Source organism: Balaenoptera physalus, assembly GCF_965194825.1.
Source record: "Balaenoptera physalus genome assembly, chromosome: 3".
Classification (NCBI taxonomy): Eukaryota; Metazoa; Chordata; class Mammalia; order Artiodactyla; family Balaenopteridae; genus Balaenoptera; species Balaenoptera physalus.
The window spans coordinates 60384586-60404248 of record NC_138890.1 but is presented as its reverse complement, the minus strand read 5'-3'; the positions used below and the strand labels follow the sequence as shown (position 1 = coordinate 60404248).

At 44.5% G+C, this 19663-nt stretch overlaps 1 protein-coding gene across 4 annotated transcripts in view; it reads left to right on the top strand.

The window, feature by feature from the left end:
* Nucleotides 1–19663, top strand: part of CYSTM1 (cysteine rich transmembrane module containing 1) — a 108000-nt gene that overhangs the window by 18500 nt on the left and 69837 nt on the right. Inside the window, exons 3-5 of one of the 4 annotated variants that reach the window (XM_082454329.1) lie at nt 10974–11027; nt 11808–11922; nt 12737–19306. In XM_082454329.1, the coding sequence (XP_082310455.1) occupies nt 10974–11027; nt 11808–11877 (124 nt within the window). In that variant the 3' untranslated portion in view covers nt 11878–11922; nt 12737–19306. Of the gene's footprint in view, nt 1–10973; nt 11028–11807; nt 19307–19663 lie in introns of those variants that run through there. The other 3 variants (XM_082454328.1, XM_082454330.1, XM_082454332.1) reach the window with 3 other exon arrangements.

Here is a 19663-nt window from a genome sequence, read left to right as displayed (position 1 = left end):
CCGTAAGCCACAATTACTGAGCCCACGTGCCACAACTACTGAAGCCCATGCGCCTAGAGCCCATGCTCCACAACAAGAGAAGCCACCGCAATAAGAAGTCTGCGCACCACAACGAAGAGTAGCCCCTGCTCGCTGCAACTAGAGAAAGGCCCGTGTGCAGCAACAAAGACCCAATGCAGCCAAAAATAAATAAATTTATTTTTTAAAAAAGAGAAATGTTTAACAAAGACCTAGAAGAATTAAAGAACAAACACCTACAAGAATTAAAGAACAAACAAACAGAGATGAACAATACAGTAACTGAAATGAAAAATACACTAGAAGGAATCAATAGCAGAATTACTGAGGCAGAAGAACGGATAAGTGACCTGGAAGACAGAATGGTGGAATTCACTGCTGCGGAACAGAATAAAGAAAAAAGAATGAAAAGAAATGAAGACAGCCTAAGAGACCTCTGGGACAACATTAAACACACCAACATTCGCATTATAGGGGTCCCAGAAGGAGAAGAGAGAAAGGACCCGAGAAAATATTTGAAGAGATTATAGTCGAAAACTTCCCTAACATGGGAAAAGAAATAGCCACCCAAGTCCAGGAAGCACAGAGAGTCCCAGGCAGGATAAACCCAAGGAGAAACATGCTGAGACACATAGTAATCAAACTGACAAAAATGAAAGACAGGCTTCCCTGGTGGCACAGTGGTTGAGAATCTGCCTGCCAATGCAGGGGACACGGGTTCGAGCCCTGGTCTGGGAAGATCCCACATGCCACGGAGCAACTGGGCCCGTGAGCCACAATTACTGAGCCTGCGCGTCTGGAGCCTGTGCTCCGCAACCAGAGAGGCCGTGATGGTGAGAGGCCCGCACACCGCAGTGAAGAGTGGTCCCCACTTGCCACAACTAGAGAAAGCCCTCGCACAGAAATGAAGACTCAACACAGTCATAAATAAATAAATAAATAAATAAATAAAAGAACGTGAATTTCTTTAAAAAAAAAAAAATGAAAGACAGAAAAAGTATTAAAAGCAACAACGCGAAATGACAAATAACATACAAGGGAACTCCCATAAGGTTAACAACTGATTTCTCAGCAGAAACTCTACAAGCCAGAAGGGAGTGGCATGATATATTTAAAGTGATGAAAGGGAAGAGCCTACAACCAAGATTACTCTACCCCGCAAGGATCTTATTCAGATTCGACGGAGAAATCAAAAGCTTTACAGACAAGCAAAAGCTAAGAGAATTCAGCACCACCAAACCAGCTCTACAACAAATGCTAAAGGAACTTTTCTAAGTGGGAAACACAAGAGAAGAAAAGGACCTACAAAAACAAACCCAAAACAATTAAGAAAATGGTAATAGGAACATACATATCGATAATTACCTTAAATGTGAATGGATTAAATGCTCCAACCAAAAGACACAGCCTCACTGAATGGATACAAAAAACAAGACCCATATATATGCTGTCTACAAGAGACCCACTTCAGACCTAGGGACACATACAGACTGAAAGTGAGGGGATGGAAAAAGGTATTCCATGCAAATGGAAATCAAAAGAAAGCTGGAGTAGCAATACTCATATCGGATAAAATAGGCTTTAAAATAAAGAATGTTACAAGAGACAAGGAAGGACACTACATAATGATCAAGGGATCAATCCAAGAAGAAGATATAACAATTATAAATATATATGCACCCAATATAGGAGCACCTCAATACATAAGGCAATTGCTAACAGCTATAAAAGAAGAAATCGACAGTAACACAATAATAGTGGGGGACTTTAACACCTCACTTACACCAATGGACAGATCATCCAGGCAGAAAATTAATAAGGAAACACAGCTTTAAATGGCACAATAGACCAGATGGATTTAATTGATATTTATAGGACATTCCATATGAAAACAGCAGAATACACTTTCTTCTCAAGTGCACATGGAACATTCTCCAGGATAGATCACATCTTGGGTCACAAATCAAGCCTTGGTAAATTTAAGAAAATTGAAATCATATCAAGCATCTTTTCTGACCACAACGCTATGAGATTAGAAATCAATTACAGGGAAAAAATGTAAAAAGCACAAACACATGGAGGCTAAGCAATACATTACTAAATAACCAAGAGATCACTGAAGAAATCAAAGAGGAAATCAAAAAATACCTAGAGACAAATTACAACGAAAACACAATGATCCAAAACCTATGGGATGCAGCAAAAGCAGTTCTAAGAGGGGAGTTTATAGCAATACAAGCCTACCTCAAGAAACAAGAAAAATCTCAAATAAACAATCTAACCTTACACCTAAAGGAACTAGAGAAAGAAGAACAAACAAAACCAAAGTTAGTAGAAGGAAAGAATTCATAAAGATCAGAGCAGAAATAAATGAAATAGAAACAAAACAATAGCAAAGATCCATAAAACTAAAAGCTGGTTCTTTGAGAAGATAAACAAAATTCATAAACCTTTAGCCAGGTTGATCAAGAAAAAGAGGGAGAGGACTCAAATCAATAAAATTAGAAATGAAAAAGGAGAAGTTACAACGAACATGGCAGAAATACAAAGCAACCTAAGAGACTACTACAAGCAACTCTATGCCGATAAAATGGACAACCTGGTAGAAATGGACAAATTCTTAGAAAGGTATAAGCTTCCAATACTGAACCAGGAAGGAATAGAAAATATAAACAGACCAATCACAAGTAATGAAATTGAAACTGTGATTAAACATCTTCCAACAGGGCTTCCTTGGTGGCGCAGTGGTTTGGAGTCTGCCTGCCAATGCAGGGGACATGGGTTCGAGCCCTGGTCTGGGAAGATCCCACATGCCATGGAGCGACTGGGCCCGTGAGCCACAATTGCTGAGCCTGCGCGTCTGGAGCCTGTGCTCCACAACAAGAGAGGCCACGATGGTGAGAGGCCCGCGCACCGCGATGAAGAGTGGCCCCCGCTCGCCACAACTGGAGAGAGCCCTCGCACAGAAACGAAGACCCAACACAGCCATAAATAAATTAATTAATTAAAAAAGAAAAATCTTCCAACAAACAAAAGTCCAGGACCAGATGGCTTCACAGGTGAATTCTATGAAACATTTAGAGAAGAGCTAACACCCATCCTTCTCAAACTCTTCCAAAAAATTGCAGAGGAAGGAACACTCCCAAACTCATTCTATGAGGCCACCATCACCCTGACGCCAAAACCAGACAAAGATACCACAAAAAAAGAAAATTACAGACCAATATCACTGACGAATATAGATGCAAAAATCGTCAACAAAATACAGCAAACAGAATCCAACAACACACTAAAAGGATCATACACCATGATCAAGTGGGATTTATCCCAGGGATGCAAGGATTCTTCAATATATGCAAATCAATCAATGTGATACACCATATTAACAAATTGAAGAATAAAAACCATATGATCATCTCAATAGATGCAGAAAAAGCTTTTGACAAAATTCAACACCCATTTATGATAAAAACTCTCCAGAAAGTGGGCATAGAGGGAACCTACCTGAACATAATAAAGGCCATATACAACAAACCCACAGCAAACATCATTCTTAATGGTGAAAAACTGAAAGCATTTCCTCTAAGATCAGGAACAAGACAAGGATGTCTACTCTCACCACTATTATTCAACATAGTTTTGGAAGTCGTAGCTACAGCAATCAGAGAAGAAAAAGAAATAAAAGGAATACAAATTGGAAAAGAAGAAGTAAAACTGTCACTGTTTGCAGATGACATGATACTATACATAGAGAATCCTAAAGATGCCACCAGAAAACTACTAGAGCTAATCAATGAATTTGGTAAAGTTGCAGGATACAAAATTAATGCACAGAAATCTCTTGCATTCCTATACACTAACAACGAAAGGTTAGAAACAGAAATTAAGGAAACAATCCCATTCACCATTGCAACAAAAAGAATAAAATACCTAGGAATAAACCTACCTAAGGAAGTATAAGACCTGTACTCAGAAAACTATAAGACACTGATGAAGAAATCAAAGATGACACAAACAGATGGAGAGATATACCATGTTCTTGGATTGGAAGAATCAATATTGTGAAAATGACTATACTACCCAAAGCAATCTACAGATTCAATGCAATCCCTATCAAATTACCAGTGGCATTTTTTACAGAACTAGAACAAAAAATCTTAAAATTCGTATGGAGACACAAAAGCCCCCAAATAGCCAAAGCAGTCTTGAGGAAAAAAACAGCTGGAGGAATCAGACTCCCTGCCTTCAGACTATACTACAAAGCTACAGTAATCAAGACAATATGGTACTGGCACAAAAATAGAAATATAAATCAATGGAAAAGGATAGAAAGCCCAGAGATAAACCCACGCACCTATGGTCAACTAATCTATGACAAAGGAGGCAAGGATATACAATGAAGAAAAGACAGTCTCTTCAATAAATGGTCCTGGGAAAACTGGACAGCTACATGTAAAACAATGAAATTAGAACACTCCCTAACACCATACACAAAAATAAACTCAAAATGGATTAAAGACCTAAATGTAAGACCGGGCACTATAAAACTCTTAGAGGAAAACATAGGAAGAACACTCTTTGACATAAATCACAGCAAGATCTTTTTTGATCCACCTCCTAGAGTAATGGAAATAAAAACAAAAATAAACAAATGGGCCTCAATGAAACTTAAAAGCTTTCGCACAGCAAAGGAAACTATAAACAAGACGAAAAGACAACCCTCAGAGTGGGAGAAAATATTTGCAAATGAATCAACAGACAAAGGATTAATCTCCAAAATATATAAACAGCTCATGCAGCTCAATATTAAAAAAAACAAACAACCCAATCAAAAAATGGGCAGAAGACCTAAATAAACATTTCTCCAAAGAAGACATACAGATGGCCAAGAGGCACATGAAAAGCTGCTCAACATCACTAATTATTAGAGAAATACAAATCAAAACTACAATGAGGTATCACCTCACACTGGTTAGAATGGGCATCATCCGAAAATCTACAAACAACAAATGCTGGAGAGGGTGTGGAGAAAAGGGAACCCTCTTGCACTGTTGGTGGGAATGTAAATTGATACAGCTACTATGGAGAACAATATGGAGGTTCCTTAAAAAACTAAAAATAGAATTATCATATGACCCAGCAATCCCACTACTGGGCATATACCCAGAGAAAACCATAATTCAAAAAGACACATACACCCCAATGTTCATTGCAGCACTATTTACAATAGCCAGGACATGGAAGCAACCTAAATGCCCATTGACAGATGAATGGATAAAGAAGATGTGTTACATATATACAATGGAATATTACTTAGCCATAAAAAGGAATGAAATTGGGTCATTTGTAGAGACGTGGATGGATCTAGAGACTGTCATACAGAGTGAAGTAAGTCAGAAAGAGAAAAACAAATATATATTAATGCATATATGTGGAATCTAGAAAAATGGTACAGATGAACCAGTTTGCAGGGCAGAAATAGAGACAGAGATGTAGAGAACATATGTATGGACACCAAGGGAGGAAAGCAGGGTGGTGGGGGGGGGGGGTGGGACGAATTGAGAGATTAGGATTGAGATATATACACTAATATGTATAAAATGGATAACTAATAAGAACCTGCTGTATAAAAATAAATAAATAAAATTAAAATTTAAAAAGAGATTGATAACTGTTACATCACAACTGTTAACATCACTAGGAAGAACTCTGTAGTGCTACCTCTTTGTAGTGACACCCATTCCCACTTCATGCCTCCCTGGTCCTCCTCCCTGACCCCTGGAAACCACTAATCTGTTCTCCATCTCCATAGTTTTGTCATTTTGAGAATGTTGTATAAATGAAATCATACAGTATGCAACCTTTTGAGATTGAATTTTTTCACTAAGCATAAGGCTCTTGAGGTTCCTCCAGGTTGTTGCATGTATGATTGGTAGTTTGTTCTTTTCTATTGCTAAGTAGTATTCTTACATGGATGTGCCACTATTTAGCCATTCACCAGTTGAAGGATATCTGAATTGTTTCCAGTGTTTGGTGATTATGAATCAAGTTACTGTGAACATCTGTGCAACAGGTTTGTGTGAGAATATAAGCTGCAGTTCACTTGGGTAAATACCTAAGAGTGGGATTGTTGGGTTGCATGGTAAGTGTAAATTTATGTGAAATGGCTAAACTGCTTTGCCAGCTGGCTCTACCATTTTGCATTCCCACCAGCATTGTATGAGGGTTACGGTTGCTCTGCATTCCTGCCAGCACTGGGTATTATCACTTTTTTATAAAAATGTCAGCCATTCTAATACACGTGTAATACAACCCCACATAACTCTTAAACTGTAAGTAAGACCGTGTCACGACCCTTCTTAAAATATGCTTCACATCACACTAAGAATAAAATTCAAGCTCATTTCTGAGGCCTGCCAGACCCTCTCTCCTGACCTCTGGGTCTCACTCGGCTCCAGCCGCAGCAACCTCCCTGTTGTTTCTGACACCCTAAGGTTGTTCCGCTGGAATGTTCTTAACCTCGGTATCCAGGTGACTCAGTTTCTCGCTCCATTTACTCTCTGTCTAATATCAGCTTCTCAGAGGCCTACCCTGATGGTCCAAATGAGCCCCATCCCTCCACTCAGCTCACAATTCTACCCTGTTTTATTTTTCTTCAAGGCACTTATCTCTGCTTGACACGATACTATATCAATTACTGAAGTGTTTACTGTCTGTCTCCCCCATAAGGACAGGGATTGGCTTTTTGATGACTGTTTCCAGTGCTTAACACAGTGCTTGCCACATAGGAGACACTCAATAAATATCTGTTGAATGAATGTGTATCGGAGACCTCTTGTGACCCTCCTCCCATCCTGGCCCACCTTTTACTCAGCCATCGCCATGACAACCAGTTTTGGGGCAGGTTAAAGCCCCTTGGGTTAGCTGCTCCCCACAGGTCTTGCCTTCTGCCCAGGCTTGTGTCTGGACTCAAGCACTGTGGCCTGGAAGTGTGAGGAACTTAACCCTACTGGGGCAACCCTGGACCCACAGATATACGCTCGCTTCTCTGATGCTTGGTGGACAGTTCTGAGGTGCCCTCCGTGTTGCTCCTCAACAGGTCCTCCCTGCCGGATTGAGCCCCACTTGCCCACAGTGGTGACCAACTCCATAACACACCATTGTCCTGCTTTCCTTCTTTCCAGTCCCCCTCTCCCCATGCCCCTACTCCTGTTCCCGGGGGCCTGGTACATAATAAATATTTATTAAGTGAATAAGGTAATTACTAGCAACACACATACACACAGACACACAAAAGAAAAGAAAAAAGAAAATGTATGCCCACACAAAGACTTGTCATGAATTGTCATAGCAGGTTTATTTATTTATTTATTTATTTATTTAATTTTAGATTTTTTAAAATTGAAGTATAGTTGATTTACAGTGTCATCTTAGTTTCTGGTATATAGCAAAGTGATTCATAGAGAGATAGATAGATAGATAGATAGATAGATAGATAGATAGATAGATAGATAGAGATATTCTTTTTCAGATTCTTTTCCATTATAGTTTATTACAAGGTATTGAATATAGTTCTCTGTGCTATACAGTAGGACCTTGTTGTTTATCTCTTATATATAGTAGTTTGTATCTGCTAATCCCAAACTCCTTATTTATTCCTCTGCCACCCCTTTCCCCTTTGGTAACCATACGTTTGTTTTCTTTTTTTAATTTATTTATTTATATTTGGCTGCGTTGGGTCTTCCTTGCTGCATGCATGCTTTCTCTAGCTGCGGCGAGCGGGGGCTACTCTTCATTGCGGTGCGTGGGCTTCTCATTACATTGGCTTCTCTTGTTGAGGAGCACAGGCTCTAGGCATGCGGGCTTCCATAGTTGTGGCTCGCAGGCTCTAGAGCGCAGGCTCAGTAGTTGTGGCACACGGGCTTCGTTGCTTTGCGGAATGTGGGAACTTCCCAGACCAGGGCTTGAACCCTTGTCCCCTGCATTGGCAGGCGGATTCTTAACCACTGCGCCACCAGGGAAGCCCATAAGTTTGTTTTCTATGTCTGTAAGTCAAAGCAGCATTATTCATAATAGCCCAAAACTGGAAATGGCCCAGGTGTCCATCAACAAGCAAATAGATAAATTGTGGTATATTCATACAATAGCTTACTACTCAGTAATAAAAAGAAACAAATGCTGATAAATGCTACAACATGAATGGACCTCCAGAACATTATGCTGAGTGAAAGAGGCCAGACAGGAGAGTACATACTGGATGATTATATTTACACTGGTTTTTTTTGTTTTTGGCTGCACTGCGTGGCTTGTGGGATCTCAGTTCCCTGGCCAGAGATTGAACCCAGGCCACAGCAGTGAAAGCGCTAGATTCTAACCACTAGACCACCAGGGAAATCCCTGGATGATTACATTTAAATGAAGTTCTAGAACAAGCAAAATGAAGCTATGGGAACAGAAAGCAGAGCTGAGATTGACTGGGGCTGGCCATGGGGAGGGAGGATATTGACTGGAAAGAGGACTCAGGAAAATTGTACAGATTATGGAAATATTCTATATCTTTCGTAGAGTGGTGGATACTTGTGTATTTGTCAAAACTCACATAACTGTACACCTTAAACATGTGCATTCTATTGTATGCAAATTATACCTCAATAAGGCTGATTTTTAAAGTGAATTAACTATAAATGCTACGAAGGGAAGAAAATATGGTATGTAAGAGAGAATGGGGGGAAGGAAGATTACTTTTGATTGGTTGGCCAAGTGATTCTTGAGGAGGTGACATTTGAGCAGAGATTTGAATGTCAAGAGGGAGACAGCCATGGAAAGATCTAGGGGAGTCCATTCCAGAAAAAGGTCAATGCAGGAACAAAGACCCAGAACAGGAAGAAGTTTGATAATCTTGGGACCAGTCTGAAGGCCAGTGTGACTAGGTGAAGTGGGTAGGGCAGAGAGTGGTACGGACAGGGTGGAGAGTTGGGCAGAAGCCAGATCACGTAAGACCTTATCAGCCCCAATAAAGGTGTGGAATTTGAAATGAATAAAATGCAAATCCCTCATGGGTCTAGTGGAGCAGAAACAGATAAGCAAATAAAGGCAATACAGGGTCATGGGTGATATTCTGGGGACGTGTACAGGGAAAGAGGAGGGAGTAGTCACCACTACCTGGGAACATCTGGGAAGGCTTCCCAGAGGAGGTGACATTTCAGCCAAGACTTGAAGGAAGAGTAGGAGAAAGGGTGTTCCAGTGGAGGGTGCTGTGTCTATAGTAGCCCAGAGGTGAGCAGCTCCATGGAACATTCAAAGACCTGAGCATAACATAAGTCTAGTTGGAGTTTTGCCTCTAGGGGAGTGGCAGGAGATCTGAGGTTGAAGAGAAAGGCTTTTAAATGCCTCATCAAGGACTTCCCTGCCGGTCCATTGGTTAAGACTCCGAATTTCCACTGCAGGGGGCAAGGGTTCGATCCCTGGTCAGGGAACTGAGATCCCACATGTGGTGAGGTGCGGCCAAAATACATAAATAAACGCCTCATCAGACTTGATCCTGCAGGGGATGGGAAACCCTAGAGAATTTTAAGTAAGAGAGTATTAGGGCCAAGTTTATATTTCGGATCAAGACCTCTAGATTGGGCACATGGAGAGCAAGACCACTGGTTCTGGTGTGAAATCACAGGGAAGGCCTGAACAAGGACGAATGGGGCAGGGAGAAGGGCCAAACTCTGCTACGAGGTAATCAGGACTATCCCGAACTCAGGGAACTTCAGGTCTCTGGCTTGAAGGCCTGGCTTCCCTGCAGGACGGTGGTCCAGTTAAGCCGGACACATGAGGAGAGACAGGTTGAGGAAAACATCTACAGAGTTTGAGGCACCAGAGGGCCATAAATGCTAACTTTTATGGGCTCTGCTCCCTCAGAGGGCTTGTTACTTGAAGATTCCTAGGCCCTGGCCCCAGTGATTCGGAAGCAGTGGGTCTAGGATGGAGCCCAGGAAACTGCATGTGTACACAGTGCCCCTCCCACTCTGACGCAGGTGGACCCCCCACCTACAGAGCTGTCAATTTGGCCTCTCCAGGGAGGGGCCTGGAGCAGGAGGTGGACGACAGGCACACTCTCATCTAGACTGTGGCCAAAGCAGCCAGAAATTCAGGCAAAGGTGGTGTCCAAAATAAGGCTCTGGGGGTAGTGGGTGCAAAGGTCTCCCCTGCTGCAGCTAAACAGTTGCACTAGAGATAAACAGCAAGGTTCTACTGTATAGCACAGGGGACTGTATTCAATATCCTATGAAAAGCCATAATGGAAAAGAATATGAAAAAGAATATATATGTGTATAACTGAGTCACTTTGCTGTAGAGCAGAAATTAAACACAACATTATAAATCAACTATACTTCAGTAAAATTAAAAAAAAAAAAAAGAATTGCACTAGAGTGGCCCTGGTCGTCATGTGTAACTCCTGATCGCCTGACCAAGGAGCCACAGAAATTAGTGGTAGGGCCAAGATGAAGCAGATACCTTTTAACTTGTTCCCTCTCCGAGGGTGTGGATGGAGGGTAGCCATGGTGGGGATACATGGAGGCTTCGGTGACCTGGAGAAGTGCTCTGTGCAAAGAGAGCAGCTTTTGCGCACATCAATTTACCCTTGCAACATCTCTATGTGCCTGGGCCTATTATTATTTCCACTTAACAAATGAGAAAACTGAGGCCCAAAAACATTTAGTAAAATGTTCTGGGTTCCAAGATGAGGATGTAGGGGAACTGGGGCTGGAATGCAGGTCTCTGGACACTCCTAATCATAGCATTACCCTGCCTCCCCGAGTGGGAGAAGTCACTTCACCTCTTAAATCAGGGGTCCCCAAACCCAGGGCCATGGACCGGTTTCAGTCCGTGGCCTGTTAGGAACCGGGCCACACAACAGGAGGTGAGTGGTGGACGAGCAAGTGAAGCTTCATCTGTATTTACAGCTGCTCCCCACCGCTCACATTACCGCCTGAGCTCCGCCTCCTGTCAGCATTATGGTGAGTTGTATAATTATTTCACTATATATTACAATGTAATAATAATAGAAATAAAGTGCACAATAAATGTAATGTGCTTGAATCATCCCAAAACCATCCCCCCACCCCACCCCACCCCCGGTCCGTGGAAAAATTGTCTTCCATGAAACCAGTCCCTGGTGCCAAAAAGGTTGGGGACCGCTGTCTTAAATGATCGTCCAAGCAAGGGATGGGGGAGAGTACACGTTTTCCTTGTCCTGTCCCTTTCAGAAAGTGTCTGAGTCCTTACCATGTGTGTTTTCCAAAAAAAAGGTTCCCAGGGCCCGAGGAGCTAGGATTTAGAGCCTCATGGTACAAATCGACTTGTAGGGTCCCAGCCAGGAACAATTGCCCATCTTCTAAGAATCTCACAGCAGTGCCACATGCCTCAGCTTTATCCAAGCAACAGAAGGAGGTGGTGGAGGCGGCGGTGGCAGCAGCAGCCTCAGCAGCAGCAGCAAATCTGTCCCCAGTGCACGACAGCATTGTTTTGCTGTGATGGAATACACATGGCATATGTCTGCAAAGTTACTATCTTGAGAGCGGATAGAAAGGGGATTTTTCATGTGCCAGATTTCACTTTCCTTTCTGAAACAATTCTTGTAGTAAACAGAGGTTTTCTGATCTTGCTAAGATCCAGAAGATGGGAATTCCTTTACACATTTTAAGCAAAACTATTGTCTTGTAGAGTTTCAGTCTATTGATGGTGCAAATGTTTTTTAAACGTGGAAGCTCTCCTGTGCCCCCTCCCTCCCTCCAAAGGCCAGGACAGGAAGAGGCACTGCCACCTATAGGCAACCAACTGTGTTCCAGTCTCAGACCACCCCAGTGATGAGACCACCGTCTGTCCTGTGGCTGCCATCCCCTGGCAAATGGGGTGGGTAAGAGGAAAGGCTTGCTGAGCGTGGGAGGCCTGGGGCGGAGGGGAAGAGGCAAGGAACGGCCAGGAAGTGAGCAGAATGTGACTTTTAGGAGGAGAATTATTTTGAACTACATCTTGTGTGCTGACAGCATAATGATCATTATTAGGACCTCAGATGCAACACGAAGCCCGCCCTGAAGTTAAATTTTCCCTTTCCGATAAGCGTGGCCTGTCAACCCAGCCTAAGATGGCTCAATGCAACCTCCTCCACGGTAGGGGGGTTGAAATGCTCCAGCTGCTCCCTCAGTTACCTTTCATTAAGGACTTTGCCTTATTGGTAAACAGGGGCACCTGTTTGCCTTAGCCTTATCAAATCAACCTGACAACTACTTTGTGCAAGAATCAGAGATGTATTTGCATTTTTCTACCCACATTTAGTTTTGGGGAGTGCTATTTCATGGAGGGGCAGACCTGTGGCCTGAATGATGCTCAGACAGATTTTGATTGGCTTTCACAGTGTTTTTAAAATTGGTTTTCACATCAAAATCCTGTTTGCCATCTTCTCTTGAAAAAAATCAGAAAACTTGGCCGCACTGGGCCACATTCCCCTGGGCCAAGTGGCCAGATAGTGGCTCCCTTTGCACAGAGTTTGCTCTCCAGTTTGCCATAACCCCATCACTCCCCATCCTCCTCCTTCCACACCCTAAGAAAGGGTACAAGTTAAAAGGCAGATACGGAGAAACGAGTTTCAGTCTTGGCCCACCCCTTACCTCCTAGGGCCCCTTGAACAGGTGTCTACATCTCTCTGAAGCCTGTTTTTAATCCCTAGGAAGAAGAGAATAATGAGATAATGCATGCAGAGAACTGGCCAGAAGCCTTGCCTTAGAGGAAGCACTCACTGAGAATTTGCCCTGTATGTTTATTGGTGATTATGACTAATTCCTGTCAATGACGCAGGGCAGACCCAACACTGTATACAAACGGACACACCTACTGAAATGTAAGTTTGATATAAGCAAGGATTTTGAAAATCTGTTTTGCTTATTCCTACATCTCTAGAGCTTAGTACAGTCCCTGGCACATGGTTGGCGGTTGGCACTTAGTAAATGTGCTGACTGAATATGTGGATTTAATGTTTCCCTGAGTTCTTATTCTTCATATGTCATGTACTAAATCATCATTAGTCCATTGTATAAATATAAATGCAAATGGACATATGGGCTGAGTATTTCAAATTTATATGTGCTGATTTTTTTTCTTATTTTCAAAATATCAAAAAGTAGGGAGATTCTTAAGAGTTGATGGGAACTTCATACTCAGTTGAGTCACAGCCTAGGAGAAAAATGTGTTTTCCTCCAGGGCTGGGTTTCTAAGATCATTATCCGAATGCCAGGCCACTTCAGGAATCAGTGCTTCAAAAAGTCACAATTAAAATTGCACGGCTTTATGTGATGCCTCTTGAGAACTCAAGGTGCTGTACAAACACATTTAAAGCATGAAGTGCTCCCTGAAGCACTTTCTTCAGAAGTAATACTTCCAGAGAGGAGAGTGCACTTAGGTAAAACCAATGGTGGGTTCTATGCCATGATCTCAGCAAGACAACCTCTGAGTGCTGGAGTTTGCACCCCAGTGGATGCAACTTTCCTGGAAATACGGAAGGTGAGTTGGCCCCCAAGTGGATTCAAAGCTATCCTACTGGAATAATATTGGAATATTATGTTACATGTGCCTACAGGACTCTTCAATAAGCTTGTGGTTTTGGTATCGGTGGCCTGTAGGGGTCAGCTGTGTTTTTTGTTTGCTAGGCATCCGTTCTTCCTAGTGCTGGTAACTAAGCTTCTATTTTCCTGGGGAAGCTGTTCCTTCCAAATTTTAAACTGTGGGGTTTGGGGGCCTAACCTTACTCCCAGGCTCCAGAGGACAGCATGGAACTAGCCAAGATGTCACATCCCCTGGCTGCAACCACACATTCAGAGAAAAGCAAGTTACCCAAAGCCGATGCAAACAGACTCCAGTCTGGAGCTTTTCTTAGTACTGTTGGGAAAGAGAAAGCCTTTTGTCTGCTGGGAACTTTTTCCTATGAGAATGTAATTCTGACACTCTCAGAGGGACTGCCTGAGAATGCAGAGAAAAGAGAGCTGAGAGAGCAAGAGAGGAGACTCCTGGTGATACTGTTTGAGTGCCTGGATCCAGCTATGCCTGAAGTTCAGATTTGCCTCTGGACTCCTGGTTTCAAGAGCCAATAAATTCTCTCTCCCTCTTTCTTAAACTGATTTGAACAGCATTTTAGTCACTTGCAGTGGAGATGGAGACACTCCTGACTAGCAAATTGGAATTCGAAAATGTAAATCAGAAAAAGAGGCATAAAACTGTGAGACTCATTGCTCAGGTGAAACCCAAACCTTGAACCATGACCAGAAGCAAACTCATGCCTCTTTCTCCTTCACATGAACCTCAAATTCCATTAGAACCAGGCAGAGCAGTGAGCTAGTACACAGTAGAAGTGAAATTTTTTTCTCCTTTCTTTAATATCCTCACACAAAAAAAGAATCTGGTCATTCTTTTCTGGGTTTTGTGCATGTGCTGGCCACACTCACTGGCTTTCCTTTCACATGTGTTCATTTAACTGCTTCCATGGGGGGAAGACATTGAAATAAGCCAGAGGCCAAGTCTTAGTGGATTTCTCCAGTGCTTTAAAACTCTGTTCTTAGGGGAATTCCACAGTGTTTGCCATTGAGCCTGAGAGCTCCAGAAAGTCATTGTTTGACTTGTGCAGCATGTAGAGATGTTCATTTAACAGGGTTACTGAGCGCCTCTGCCTGCCAGGCTCTGACCGCCACACACGTGTGAGCAAGGGGGCGCAGTCTTTCTCTTTTTCAGGAGGGGTGGTTTCTAGTCCTTGGTCAGCCCTTCCTTACCCTTTGGGGCCACACCTTTGCCCCTACTCTCCCCTCTGACCAGGTTGAATTCTGCTGCTAAATGATTCTTTACAAAACACTGCATCCCATTCCCATTTCCCATTCTGAGGAGCTTCAGTGGTTTCCTATACTTTTTGTATTAAATCTATACTCTTCTCAGGCCTTAATAAAACTAACACTAATAATAAAGAAAAGTGTATAGTTTGGAGCACTTACTATGTGCCAAGCACCACATTTAGGTTTCATATGCATTATCTTAGTTAATCCTCAAAATAACACTATAGCTACACTGGGGGTGGGGATGAGGGTGGGAAATAAAAACACTGTAAAGTAGATAACAATGTTATCCCTATTTTTTTCCAGATAAGGAAGCTAACGCACAGAGAAGTTAAATAACTTACTCAAGGTCATGTGACCAATAAGTGATGGAGTTCGACCCTGTCACTCTGGCTCCAGACCCCATGTTCCTATCAGAAGGTTTTGCTGTCTCAAAAGCTCCTCTACAATCTGCTGTGTCTCTACCTTATTTCTCACAACTGTCCAATTTCCACAGTCCACTTAGGCTGATCTTATGGCTATGCCCACCATTCTCTAGTGTTATTGCCTTTGCTTATTTGTTCAATCATTCATTCATTCATTCATATATTCATTCAGCAAATATTTACTGAGCCCCTGCCCCAGGTGCTCATGTCGTCCAGATGATATAACCAAGAATGCTCTCTTCTCTCACCAGTTCTCCAAATTTCAGGCTTTGTTCCAGACCCTTTCTTTTATACATCCCACTTCAGCCAATGCAGCTGGCATGGCATCCCTCTCCATGAATGCTGAGGGCAGAGTAGGGCATGACATAGTTTAGCACTCAATTTCACAGAGGCTTTGTGAGCTCTCATGCTGTCTCACTGTCGTATCAGGAGTGTGATGTCTGGAGGACCGAGTCAGAGAACTTGCTCCTTTCATATCCATCACAGTGTGGAGTGTACATTAGGCATCCAAGAAACATTCTTTCACCCAATTGGTGAGTGAACAAATGGGGTCCAATGAAAATACAACGATTTTTTAAAAAATTAATTTATTTATATTTTTGGCTGCGTTGGGTCTTCATTGCTGCACTCAGGCTTTCTCTATTTGTGGTGAGCTGGGGCTCCTCTTCGTTGCAGTGCGCGGGCTTCTCCTTGAAGTGGCTTCTCTTGTTGTGGAGCATGGGCTCTAGGTGCGCGGGCTTCAGTAGCGTGGCACTTGGGCTCAGTAGTTGTGGCTCGCGAGCTCTAGAGCACAGGCTCAGTAGTTGTGGCGCACGGGATTAGCTGCTCTGCGGCATGTGGGATCTTCCTGGACCAGGGCTTGAACCCATGTTCCCTGCATTGGCAGGCAGATTCTTAACCACTGTGCCACCAGGGAAGCCCTACAATGATTTTTTAAATGGTCTTCTGAAAAACTGTGAATCTGGGTTCTTCCTTTGACCTAGAATTCACCTCAAGTTGATGACAGTCTCCTGAGGTAGGTATTATACCCATTTTACAGATAAAACTGAGGCTCAAGGAAGGTGGGTAACTTGTCTGATTTCACAAAATGAACAAACCTCAGAGCACAAATTCCCAACCCCTGCATCATGCTGCCTCCACAATCCTTGGATGGTTCTCCTGAGTTCACAAATATTGAAAATCCATTGCAGTTCCAGTGGCTAATGGACTTTCACAAAAAATATGCTTTGTCAGGACCTTCCACACAGACATTTTTCTTTATTTCTGGGAATGGAAACTTGTGAAGAAACTCCAGTGACTTCTACATCTGGCTGGCTGCTTACTCCTGGGACTTGAGGTCAAATCCTAGAAAAGAGTCATGTGGGATGTGCTCCCTGGCCACGTCTCTGGTTCTTGGATGCTGCCAAGTAACATTCCTTGAGTTTGTACTCATATGATAGCGCTCCTTCCTCAAGGGGGTGGTGGGGATGGGGGTGGGGAACGTTCTATTTTTCCTTTGGTGGTTATGCCCTGTCACACCCAAGCAGCTCAGTAAAAGAGGAGTGGCCAAGGACCTTACTGAAAACACTGTTCTTTCATCTCTTCTCCCCCAGCATGACCCCATATGTCCCAGCTGCCCTCTCCAGCCTCGCTCCCTTGCCGGGGCAGTTATCTCCGCCTTCTCCCTCACCCTCACCTTGCCCTGACCGCATTAGAGCCTCAGAGGCCCTGTGCTTTCCCCTCAGGCCTCCATCAGGTTCTTCTCACCTGCTCCTCCTTCTCTGCAATCCTCACGTTTGCAGCCTCTCAGCCTCCCTTCCCTTAATGCTGTTAGTACACGTTTCCTTTCAGCAGCCTCTCCCCAAACCACTGCTCCTTCTCCTTTCTCTAGACCCCTTCTCCAGTCTCTCTGCTCCTAGCACTTCTCCCCTCCACTGCCTCCCTCAAACCTCATTCTAGCCCAACTCTTCCCCAACCTGTCCCTAACCTGCAGTTGGAGTTCCCCTCCTCAGATCTGCCACCCCAGGTGTGACTGCCCCTGCCCTGCTCCCACCATCTTCCTGCCTCCTAATCTCTGACCTTTGGGACCCGGGCTCATGTTTTAAATCTCTTCTCTCCTACGAGTATAACTCTGACTGGAGTCATGACTATCTTTCACAACTGTCTTTTTTTCCCGTTTGTATGCTAGTTTCTTTTTTTTTTTTTAAGATTTCTTTTTTTTGATGTGGACCATTTTTAAGGTCTTTATTGAATTTGTTACAATATTGCTTCTGTTTTTTTTTTTTTTTTTTAAATTTTTATTTATTTATTTATGGCTGTGTTGGGTCTTCGTTTCTGTGTGAGGGCTTTTCTCTCTAGTTGCGGCAAGTGGGGGCCACTCTTCATCGCGGTGCGCGGGCCTCTCACTATCGCGGCCTCTCCCGTTGCAGAGCACAGGCTCCAGACGCGCAGGCTCAGCAGGTGTGGCTCACGGGCCCAGTCGCTCCGCGGCATGTGGGATCTTCCCAGACCAGGGCTCGAACCCGTGTCCCCTGCATTGGCAGGCAGACTCCCAGCCACTGTGCCACCAGGGAAGCCCTTGCTTCTGTTTTATGTTTTGGTTTTTTGGCCACGAGGCCTGTGGGATCATTGCTCCCCGACCGGGGCTCAAACCCGCATCCCCTGCATTGGAAGGCGAAGTCTCAACCACTGGACTGCCAGAGAAGTCCCGCTAGTTTCTTTTTTAAATAAATGTATAAAAATAAAGAAGTGTCACTTAAAATGAAACTATTAAGTAAACAGTACAGGTGGTACTTAGATATGAGGTGCACCACCGATAAACTCCTGATCTTCAAGGATCATGCCTCAAGCAGCCTGGCATTGCTCATTGCCAGGCACCAAAATGTGCTCACTAGAAGTTATTTATAAAATAACTTTTTGGTTTAAAATCCCACAGGCTGAGAGGGAAGGACGACATACATGAAACCTCCATAGTGGTGCAGGAACTAGAAGAGTAAAACTTAAATGGAACTCAGAAAGTGACGGGATGAAATAAGCAGTGGCTTTCAAACCAGGACCTCCATGGAGTGTTAGATTTTCATTTTGAAGCTGATGGTCTATGTCTAGCAAATGGAAAGTCATAGAGGTGCAGGCATATGATTATAGTGAGCAAGGGGAGGAAATTGAAGAGAAAATCGATATCTAATCTGAAAAACAAAAAAGCTTTTCAAGTAGGACTTTCAGGCTTGTTCTAGGCTTTGCTCTGGGAGTGTTTCAGTGCTTTCTCTTTCTGTTGGAATAGAAGGAGGCCTTCAGGGCAGGAGGTCTGGGCCTGGGCTACAGCCCGTGTCATCCCCTCTCCTGAATGAATGAAGTCTTATTACTTTCTCCAGCAAAGGCTGCACTACTTGTTGAGAGGCTTACGGGGAAAGTTGCCAGAGAGCAATCCAGTTATCAGCCTCAGCCCCAGTCCTCTCAGGTACAGTTCGCGGAGCAAACCCTCGAACCTACTTGGGTCTAGACCCAGAAAACACGGAGAGGAGCAGCCCACAAGCGAACCCTGCGTGCCACGCACTGAACAGGGTACGGTGGGGACACAGGCCCTGCCAGCCAGGCACTTGCACTGGCGGCGAGGGGATAACGTCTGGAGTCTCGGAGCACTGATCGAACTTGAGGGGAGTGCCTGTTGGAGTCTCAGGTATCCATCCCAACTCGGAGGCCTGAGCAGCCAGGCCAGAGACGGACCTCGAGTCTCCGCGTCGCTAACAGCCCGGCAGCGCTCCAGGAGGCGCTTCCAGGCCCAGCTGCAGGGGACTGGGCTCTTGTTGTGACACCGCCCACCGCCTCGCCCCGCCCCGCCCCTTGCGGGTTGCCAAGGTGATCAGGTGACTCCGAGCTCGCGGCGCTCGGGCCGGTTGTGACGTCAGACGCGCCCAGGCTCCTCACTCGCTCCTTGGCAGGTGCGGCGCGACTTGTGCGGTCTCGTCTGATCCCAGCGGGTCCGGGCCGAACCAGTGCCTAGCAGGTTCGAAGAGAAGAGAGGTAAGGTGCGGCGGAGCCGGACCCGGCCAAGCTGGGACCAGGGAGGGGGTGAGGCGCGGGCAGGGCCCTTCCGGGGTTTTGCGCACCCCCGAGCTCCCCAGAGGACGCCGGAAGAGCGAAGGGCCCCGGGGCGGGATGGGCCGGCTCCGGCCGAGGAGCGCGCACGGGCTGGGAGAGAGGCCGGGAGCTGGGGAGCGGTTGCAGCCGGCTCGATGCCCACCCTGGCTTATCGCGGCTGCTCCTCCGGGTCCCGTCGCAGCGCCGCTGGCGGAGAATGGGAAGAGCCAGCGCCGCCCGCCCGGCCTCTGGGCAGTGGACTAAGGGGCTCCGCGTTGCGAGGAGTCGGCTGAGAGCTGG